Raw genomic sequence first — 9,496 nt, 5'->3', positions numbered from 1 at the left:
AAGTGTTCTCTGGAGCTCGTGAAGTGTGGGCTTTTGTATTTTTATGATTAATACTGTCTACGTGAAACTGACATTTTATTAAATGCTGATGATACCATGCACATGATAAACCTAACACCACCATTGTGATTAACGTGTGTCTGTGTGTCTGTGTGTGTGTGTGTGTGTTTGTAGGTATCCCCATGCTGAAGATTGTTTTTGAGGGTTACGAGCATCTGTCTCTGATCTCAGTCCCTCTGCTGATATACCACCCTGCTCAGATCCTGCTGGGGAGTGTGCTGGTTCCCACCATCAGAGCCTGGATGACCACCAGCCAGAAGGTACCAGAGACGCACGCCTCTCAGTGCTGCACAAACACTCACGCCAGCCCTCGTCTAGCTAACTACCCAGAATGCCTTGCTGTCGTGCATGTCTCTGACCCTTCCCGTGTGTCTCTCTCTCCCAGTCCGATATCTTAGTCCGCTAGACCCGCATGCCTGTCCCCCCCCCACAACCGTGTCCCACACAGTAAGTGCAAGCGATCCGGAGTTCTGAAGCTTCCGGAACACCGACCGTATTCTGACATCCGCCTCCTTCGTGTATCCTGTGTGTGTGGGAGTCGGGTGGTTGTCAACTCTTTTAAATGTAATAATTTGATTAAATTAAATTACTAATTTGATTCAGTTTAAGATTCAGCAATATGCCGTCCCTGGCCCCAGGCAGTAGGGCCAAGCCTTCAGCGTGGGTGTGGGTGGGACTGAGGGGAGGTCCTTCAGCGTGGGTGTGGGCGGGACTGAGGGGAGGTCCTTCAGTGTGGGCGGGACTGAGGGGAGGTCCTTCAGCGTGGGTGTGGGCGGGACTGAGGGGAGGTCCTTCAGCGTGGGGGTGGGTGGGACTGAGGGGAGGTCCTTCAGTGTGGGGGTGGGCGGGACTGAGGGGAGGTCCTTCAGTGTGGGGGTGGGCGGGACTGAGGGGAGGTCCTTCAGTGTGGAGGTGGGCGGGACTGAGGGGAGGTCCTTTAGTGTGGAGGTGGGCGGGACTGAGGGGAGGTCCTTCAGTGTAGTTGTGGGCGGGACTGAGGGGAGGTCCTTTAATGTGGAGGTGGGTGGGAATGAGAGCAGGTCCTTCAGTGTGGGTGTGGGCGGGACTGAGGGGAGGTCCTTCGGCGTGGGTGTGGGCGGGACTGAGGGGAGGTCCTTCAGCGTGGGTGTGGGCGGGACTGAGGGGAGGTCCTTCAGCGTGGGGGTGGGCGGGACTGAGGAGAGGTCCTTCGGCGTGGGGGTGGGCGGGACTGAGGGGAGGTCCTTCAGCGTGGGGGTGGGCGGGAATGGGGTCCTTCTCAGGCTGGAAGAAGTTATGTTGCTGAATCTACCCAGCCTACTCTAACACACTCTTTCACTAGGTACTTTTTATGCACCCATCTTTTTTCCCTGAAATAACTACATTACCCGTTTTTAAATATTCCCTCGGTGAACGATTTGTCGTTGTCCTAACAGCAGGTGTTATGGGTGAATCGAGTTGAATGAAGTACTTGTACTTGTTAACCTGGTGAATTAAAGGAAACATATTTGGACAAATTTTAAAGTTTGCAGGACTAATCCTTAATGAATCCTTCCTCTCCTTCCATTTGACTGGTAAATGTGGTCTGTCGTTACCTCGCAGGCGCTGAAAATGACGAACCTGCAGCCTGTCTGAGACCCCTTCCCATCCTCCCCGAGGAGGCGTGGCCAGACTCCAGACAGACTGACCCCAGCAGGACCCCAGCGGCCTGGCCGGCCACTCCACAGCTCTTCTAACAGGCGCCAGGCGCTCCCCCGACGTAAAAGTACGACGGATCAAGTGCCTTCTTCAGTCTGGGACGTTTCCAGGGACGTTACTGTACAGAACAGTGATTCTAGGTTTTTGTTTGATTTTTGTTTTTTTAAACTGAAATGAGAGTATATATCTCTATTTTTTTATATGAAGTGATAAACGATTTCCACAACATGTCTCAAAGGAGAGACCTGTCGGCAGCTCATGATTGTGTGACATTTCCATGGGTCGCTCCTGATTGTCTGTCGTTTCCATGGTTCGCTCCTGATTGGCTGTCGTTTCCACGGGTAGCTCTTGATTGGCTGTAGTTTCCATGGGTCGCTACTGATTGTCATTTTTTTTCCTGCTGTTCTGTTGTTTAGTTTGTAACTTTTGCTAACGTCTTTCTGCGGTGAGCGCGATCGTTTTAGCCTCTGTGCTGGACTCTGATGAGCAGTATATTTCAGAAGGTTGACTTCATTATTTTGAGCGTAGTGTGTTGTTTCTGCTGGACAATGGCTCACACTCACCAATGTACTGCCATTTCACACACACACACACACACACACAATAAAGAACCAGGGACACGTTTGTATAACTCACTGTATGAATCTTGGTGTATTTCTTAAATCAAATGTATATATAAAATATGATAAATAAGCATTCATTATCCTTACATGGATGTTATGAAGTACATGTGTATGGGCATGATACGGTTTCTGCTGGGATAAAACACTTGGTCACAATTTTTAACCCATTTAACAATTTATTTGCTAGAATCGATTAATATTTTGTACAGTGTAAACATGCTACCAACAGATGGAGCTACTCCAAGTTCCATCAGTAGTTATCTGGTTCAGAATTAACATGTATGTATTTACATATTACATATATATATATATTCACACACTATTACAAACATTTGTTCACAGTGAATTATTTAGCTATATGTTGGCAGTTTTATTAGCTTTATAATACGTATAAAGAATTTACAAAGAAATGTTCTACTGATGTATTTAGGTAGGAAGCACTAAAAGACAAACATTTAGTTACAGTTTCTAGGGTAAATACACACATGAATCGGGTATTTGTCAAAAATATTTGATCAAAACCTCGAAGTGTTTACTTCCTCAGAGCTGGTGTGTGTTGTGCTAGAGAGGAGGAGTGTGTGTTCATGCTAGTTCCCGGGAGCAGTGATGAGGTTGTACTCGGTCTGCAGAAGCAGGAAGCTGTTCTCTCTGATCCTGCGTACCTGCACCAGGTCCCCGCACTCCTGCACGTGGATTACGCCTCTGTTGTCATGGCTGCGGTCTCCCAGCGACACGGCGGTACGTTTCCGGCAGTACTTCCTCTGCAGGTAGCGCAGGCCCACGGCCACGGCCATCCCCAGAGCGGCAGAGAGGCCCAGCAGCAGGCCCAGCTCGGGCATGCTCTGCCTGGGCACGCCGTCCGGCTTCGCCCCCTCTGTGTCTGGAGCTCTGGACGTCTCTCTGGGGCGCTGAGGGGGATTGTGACCGGTGGAATCTCCCTCGCTCTGGGAGTGAGGGTCAGGCTCGTATACGGACGGGAGCGGGTCAGAATGGGAGTGGAGTTGTGCTAGAGGCGGATCCGAACGGTAATCCGAAGGAGGCGTGGACGTGTCCGGTCGGACGGGAGCGAGCGTGTGTGTCAGGGTGATGGGGGCTGTAGTAGGTGGACACATGGTAGGAGTGTGTGTGCACGTGGAGGAAAGATCACTCTGTAAGTAGTGTGTGGTGTGAGACATCCCGTCTGTCTGTGAGTGTGTTGTGAGTGGAGGCCTCGGCGTGGTCTCTGTGAGGGGTGTCTGTCCTGCAGGTGTGTGACATGTTGTGATCTCTGTGATTTGGGGTGTGTGTCTTGTATATGTGGCTAATGTGTGTGAAATCACACTGTGTGTGTCTGGAGTGGATGTGGGGTTCCCGAGAGGAGATTGGAGTGTGGGTGGAGTGGAGAGCGTGGAGGTTGCCACATTGGGTTGGAGAGGGGTGGGGGTGTGGGTGGGGGTGTGGGTGGGGGCAGTGGTGGAGCTGGGGTGGCTCAGAGGCTCAGAGGAGACACCCAGAAAACCCGCATGGAAGTGAGAGAGAGTGTGTGTTTTCTCGTGTGTTTGTGCACCAGTGGCGCTGTGGTTTAGTGTGTGTGTGTGAGTGTGTGCGGTGGTGGGCAGGTGTTTATCCGGCGTGGTGTTTGGGTATGAGTGTGTGTGAATGTGTTCAAATAGCCCAGCATGAGTTGGTGTGCTTTTATGAAGAAGAGCCTTGGAAGTGGTGTGTGTGTGGAGTTGTGTTTGTGGGCCAGAAGTAGATGTAGTGATGTGTAAGAATATGGTGGAGCTTGGCTCTGTTTGTGTTGTTAAGGTAACGTGTGTATAGTTTTTTGTGTGTATGATCTGGTCTGTGATATTGCAGGTCTCTGATGTGGTGTGTCCAGGGTTGTGTGATCTATCCTGTTTGGGTACATCTGTAAATGGTTGTGTATCAGAGTTTCTGTTCCTCGGTAGTGTGTGCATATTCTGGGCTGGTAAAGTGTGTGTGGGCAAGTTGTTTATCAGTCTAGCTGTAGTGTTTTGTGAGTACAGTGTGTTATGCACAGAAGTGTGTATTCGAATGTCTGTGGACCTCATAAAAGATGCTGTAAGGGAAAACAAAGACTAGTTACGGAGGGGAATGTGTGCTTATATATATGTTTATATATATGTGTGTGTGTGTGTGTGTGTGTGTGGAGGTAGTGCACTGTTACCTGATAAAATCCTAGTCGGAAGAGCACTGCCATAGCCTGCACTCTGAACACTACGGGTCCCATCATGCACCACGGATGATCGAATCCGAGCCCCGTAGACAAAATAGGAGTAGACCACTGTGATGCTGAAGGGGGGGGGGGGGGGGGGGGCAGTTTGAGATTACATCAAACAGGGTTAAACATGTCCATGTCCAAGAGAAATAAGACCTGTATGTATACATACATGTATGTATGTATGAGAGAAAAGACTAACCGAGCCAATTTAGGGTTTGTGTGTGTGTGTGTGTGTGTGTGTGTGTGTGTGTGTGTGTGTGTGTGTGTGTGTGTGTGTGTGTGTGTGTTCATTCCTTCATGGCCATGTGTGTTTATGATCAGGCACCAAAAAGGACACACTGACTTCTAATGTCTGTTCCATTTGTCACCAGCAGAGGGAGCCCATTAAACAACGTAGTTTGACACATAAGTTTTCATCAGTTATCTGAGGGTCAGGTCAAGGCATGTGTGTGAGTGCATGTGTGCGTGTGCGTGTGCGTGTGTGTGTGAGTGCATGTGTGCGTGTTTCTCACTAAAATCTCAGGTCCCCGCTGGGCTGAGATGGAGCCCTCCAGGTGAACGAGAGGTTCCTCTTCAGCAGCTTGTCGGAGTGTGTGACGGTGTCTCCGGTGGACAGGCAGGAGAGGGTGTGTGTGCCTGGTGGGTGTAGTGTGAACTCGCCCCCCACCACGTGGTCCCCCGGCACTGAACGAGCCTGTAGCAGCAAGCCCATGAAAGCTCGAGAACTACGCACACTCACTGAGATCACACACACACACACACACACACATATAACACTTAGGGTATGTTTTACAATAGGTGCATTTCAAGGCTTGTGTTTTATATTAAGTGTAGATGGTGTGAAGGGTGATGTCTGTGTGGTCATGTTACAGGATAAGAGCTGAGAGGTGTGTATGGTGATGTGCGCTTACCCATGAGTGTGTGTAGCGGTAGGTACACTCCCCGACTGGTGTGTATGGTCAGCGTGGACGGTAGGTGTGTGTACTGTAGATGGGCACCGATGTGACCAGGCTTCATATCCACACAGGAAGCAGAACTCGCCCCGTGAGAAAAGCACACACACCCTGTGTGTTCCCAACTCATCCACACACACACCACTAGCACTGCCTTCATCACCATCACCCGCATCATCCCGCAACTCCCAAAGAGCCGCGTCATCCCGTAACTGCAAATAACCACGCACACAATCATACGTCCCCGCGTGAGCTTTTTGGTAATGTATGATTTCCATCCTGCGTTTTCAGCAAACTGCAAACCAGTTTTTCGCTACTCACGTTTTCATAAACCACATATCTGATTGTACGCAATAATAAAAGTCAGAGTTTAGCTCATTCACACCTTACCAGCATTTTAAGAATATTCCCATAATAATAGTTTTGAGCCATCTTAGATTCATGGCCATTGATAATCGTAGATTAATAAGAATGTCCAGTAAGACCAGCTGAAGAAAATAAAGCTTACGCACTCACCTCAGAGCCAGATCTGTGTCCAGCCTAGAGGCAAAACCGGGGACCCCCACCTCTGCCTTTCTCATCTCTCTCTCTCTCTCTCTCTCTCATCCAGGATGTGTAACAGCTGCAGGACAGGACCTATACCCTACCCCCACTAATTTAATTTATTTTAAATGAGGCATTTCTCAGCCTTAAGATTGGGAGAAAATACACAAAGACTGTAAATATAAAGACTCGTGTTTAAATCACCTGGTTCAAACTTTAATAAACAAGTACACTTTACTGTACACGTGTAAATGTTTGTGTGAATGAGTTGGTCTTATGTAATTCGGCTACAGTGCAGTCAGACTCACGTTTGGTTTTGTTCTAGATCCAGCCTCGAAGAACAGTATGATGTAGTGGACGAAGACCATTGGGTATAATCACACGTCAGAGTCCATCATCAACTCTTTTATATCAGCACAGTATGATGTAGTGGACGAAGACCATTGGGTCTAATCACTCGTCAGAGTCCATCATCAACTCTTTTATATCAGCACAGTTCAAGATTAAAGTCCATACAACACTGAGATCTTTGTTTGCACTGAGATCAGTGTTTGTATCCTTCAAACACTGTATTACACTTAGGACTACACTTACTTTTTCTATTAAATGATAGGCTTCTGATAAACATAAAATGAACCTGTTTGAGAAGAAATGTGAAAGGCATCATTTCTGCACTAAAGTATTCTTATGAATGATCAGCGATACTGAAAGAGTAACCCTACTAACTAATGCCACGCCTCGACACTAATACCATGCCTCCTTGACATAATGCCACGCCTCTCTAACACTAATGCCACACCTCTCTAACACTAATGCAACACCTCCCTAACACTAATGCCACACCTCCCTAACACTAATGCAACACCTCCCTAACACTAATGCCACACCTCTCTAACACTAATGCCACACCTCCCTGACACTAATGCCACACCTCCCTAACACTAATGCCACACCTCTCTAACACTAATGCCACGCATCTCTAACACTAATGCCACGCATCTCTAACACTAATGCAACACCTCCCTAACACTAATGCCACACCTCCCTAACACTAATGCCACACCTCTCTAACACTAATGCCACACCTCTCTAACACTAATGCCACACCTCCCTAACACTAATGCCACACCTCCCTAACACTAATGCCACACCTCCCTGACACTAATGCCACGCATCTCTAACACTAATGCCACACCTCCCTAACACTAATGCCACGCCTCCCTGACACTAATGCCACAACTCCCTGACACTAATGCCACGCCTCCCTAACACTAATGCCACGCATCTCTAACACTAATGCCACACCTCCCTAACACTAATGCCACACCTCCCTAACACTAATGCCACACCTCCCTGACACTAATACCACACCTCCCTGACACTAATGCCACGCCTCCCTGACACTAATGCCACGCCTCCCTGACACTAATGCCACACCTCCCTGACACTAATGCCACACCTCCCTGACACTAATGCCACACCTCCCTGACACTAATGCCACGCCTCCTTGACGCTTGCTCCCACACACAAAGGTCAGTTCTTTATTTTTTCCTTTATGTTCGTGACTTTATACTGTTCTACGTCTGAGCAGGCTGACTTCTCTTCATCCTCTCCAGAACGACCACATCTGGACACAAGAACAGAGGTTCAACATCAGTCATGTTGTGCAACACAGAGAGAGAGAGAGAGAGAGAGAGAGAGAGAGAGAGAGAGAGAGAGAGAGAGAGAGAGAGAGAGAGAGAATGTGAAATTACCTTTCTCTCTTGCTCCTCTCAGCCAGTCTGTGACGGCGGGTTGGCACGATGACAGGACATATGTCAATATTGCCTGTTAGCCAGTCAGACACATTATCAAGTTCAAAACTGGGTGTCTCAAAGGTAAGGAAACACCCATATAGAAATGAATATATGTGAAGAATAAAGAGTTGTCTTAACGGTTGCTGCTTGAGTTGGCATTCGCTCAGGTGTTTTGATGAAAGTCCACCAGAAATGTGAGAAACGGGTATCATGAACACTCCACTCATTTCACCTGTTTCCTTACTTTTGAGACATGTGTAATTCAGAGTGATTTCTATGCTGGTTCTTTACCAGACTGCTGCTATCCCTGGTACATGAGCGTATATTTTGGCAGACAGATAGATTCATTAATGATGCAAGGAAGCAAGATTCTGTGTTATAATGTGAACTATGTGAACATCTGTATCTCCTGAAGCAGGATTGTGTTATAATGTGAACACCTGTACCTGCCCTTGTTGTAGGCGCATTGTGATCTCATGGATTTGAGTGAAATGAATAGTGAAACGTTATTTAAACGAGATTATTATGAACAAAGTTTTAAAAGCGCAGCTTGGAGAAACCTTTAGGTTTCTATTCACATCCTATTCACCGCGCAGGATGAGGCCCCGTGTCTCCGTGTCGTGTAGCACGCTCCTCGAGCGTTCTGAAACGCGTGCTCGACGGCGCACGTGCTCGCGTTCTTCTCTCGCGCGTCTTTTTCCCGCCCAAAAAAAACGGTCGAGCGGTCTCGCGAATCTGTTCGCGGTGGATCCGGTCCAGACCTCCGCGGGGAGCTCCAACGGTGACCGCGGCGCTCATGGTTTATTAATTTAGTCAATAATATTTTAGGTTTTAGTTATTTTAGACCTCGCCTGAATAAAGCGGACATGAAGCTGGTGATGTTGGAGTTACTCTCCGTTAACGACGTGGTTGTGTGGTGCTGATAAACAACCGTAGCCGAGACTCTTTGGTCGTGATGTTGACAGTTTAAACGTTCACAGTCAACACTGTCGTTGTATCTTTGCTTGTTTTTTGTTTATTTTATTTAAACTAAAAAAAGTTATTCGCCACAGGTTATATACCTAGCTTAACTGCAATGTACGTGCGTTTATTATTTTAATATATATATTTTTTGCTTTAATGTTAGCGAACGATCATATCTTTGATCCAATTAAATATTTTTTTTCTTTCTTTATTGTACAAAATTTCCTATCACCATTTTAATAGACGGGCTTAGGGTATCTTATGCAACAGAGCCTACACGCCACTAAAGTATTTTAAAATTAAACCCATGTTGAAGATGTGTGTGCGTCTAATGAGGCTTACGGTTGATCACGTTGCCACAGGTGCATCTTGGGACTTGTAGTTCCGTCCGGGTTTGACTCGCCTACATGTCCCAGTAAGCACCGCGCGCCTCCCCCTGCTGTCAAACGCGAACCGAAAGCGCACGCCGACCACAGTCTCGGTTATAAAAGTGGAAAGTTGCGATTTAGCGTTTTAGTTTTTTTTTTAATATATTTACAAACGTCGTCAGTTGATCTTCGTTTCGGTAGCAAAAAAATAATAAAACTTATTTTCCGGTTCAGTTGGGCGACTCGTGTCGGTGTTGAACTGGGACGCTGTGGAAGTTTGTGTCGCTTC

The 9,496-nt window shown here is 47.5% G+C and overlaps 2 protein-coding genes across 6 annotated transcripts in view; one reads left to right on the top strand and one right to left on the bottom strand.

Moving 5' to 3' along the window:
• LOC143496580 (sodium/bile acid cotransporter 7-like) overlaps positions 1 to 2,372 on the top strand; it is a 9,155-nt gene extending 6,783 nt beyond the window's left edge. The window contains exons 11-13 of one of the 2 annotated variants that reach the window (XM_076992752.1): positions 175 to 320; positions 446 to 507; positions 1,642 to 2,372. In XM_076992752.1, the coding sequence (XP_076848867.1) occupies positions 175 to 320; positions 446 to 466 (167 nt within the window). In that variant the 3' untranslated portion in view covers positions 467 to 507; positions 1,642 to 2,372. The remainder of the gene's footprint in view (positions 1 to 174; positions 321 to 445; positions 508 to 1,641) is intronic. The other variant, XM_076992751.1, reaches the window with a different exon arrangement.
• A 51-nt stretch (positions 2,373 to 2,423) lies between these two features.
• reeld1 (reeler domain containing 1) lies at positions 2,424 to 9,310 on the bottom strand. Of its 4 annotated transcripts, none has more exons than XM_076992743.1 (8): positions 9,182 to 9,310; positions 7,835 to 7,907; positions 6,389 to 7,707; positions 6,054 to 6,225; positions 5,496 to 5,749; positions 5,097 to 5,322; positions 4,531 to 4,655; positions 2,424 to 4,422 (listed from the first exon to the last, which is right to left on the bottom strand). In XM_076992743.1, exons 4-8 carry the CDS (start codon positions 6,116 to 6,118, stop codon positions 2,948 to 2,950), a joined length of 2,145 nt encoding a protein of 714 aa, XP_076848858.1. In that variant the 5' UTR covers positions 6,119 to 6,225; positions 6,389 to 7,707; positions 7,835 to 7,907; positions 9,182 to 9,310; the 3' UTR covers positions 2,424 to 2,947. The 4 variants fall into 4 exon arrangements, with proteins under 4 accessions (XP_076848858.1, XP_076848857.1, XP_076848859.1 ...); XM_076992742.1 differs by lacking the exon at positions 9,182 to 9,310 and adding an exon at positions 8,015 to 8,889; XM_076992744.1 differs by lacking the exon at positions 7,835 to 7,907 and having other exon boundaries at positions 9,182 to 9,287.
• Positions 9,311 to 9,496: the final 186 nt, after the last annotated feature.

This window comes from Brachyhypopomus gauderio, unplaced genomic scaffold (assembly GCF_052324685.1).
Source record: "Brachyhypopomus gauderio isolate BG-103 unplaced genomic scaffold, BGAUD_0.2 sc97, whole genome shotgun sequence".
Taxonomy (NCBI): Eukaryota; Metazoa; Chordata; class Actinopteri; order Gymnotiformes; family Hypopomidae; genus Brachyhypopomus; species Brachyhypopomus gauderio.
This window is presented reverse-complemented; position numbering and strand designations above follow the sequence as displayed.

Bases quoted from the DNA above. Each gene is read 5' to 3' on its own strand.
- reeld1 (XM_076992743.1), bottom strand. From the start codon at position 6,118: ATGAGAAAGGCAGAGGTGGGGGTCCCCGGTTTTGCCTCTAGGCTGGAC. The intron at 5,323-5,495 runs GTAAGCGCACAT...GTGTGATCTCAG, and splicing joins ACCGCTACACACACTCATGG to TGAGTGTGCGTAGTTCTCGA. The intron at 4,656-5,096 runs GTGAGAAACACG...CCCCCCCTTCAG, and splicing joins AGCGGGGACCTGAGATTTTA to CATCACAGTGGTCTACTCCT.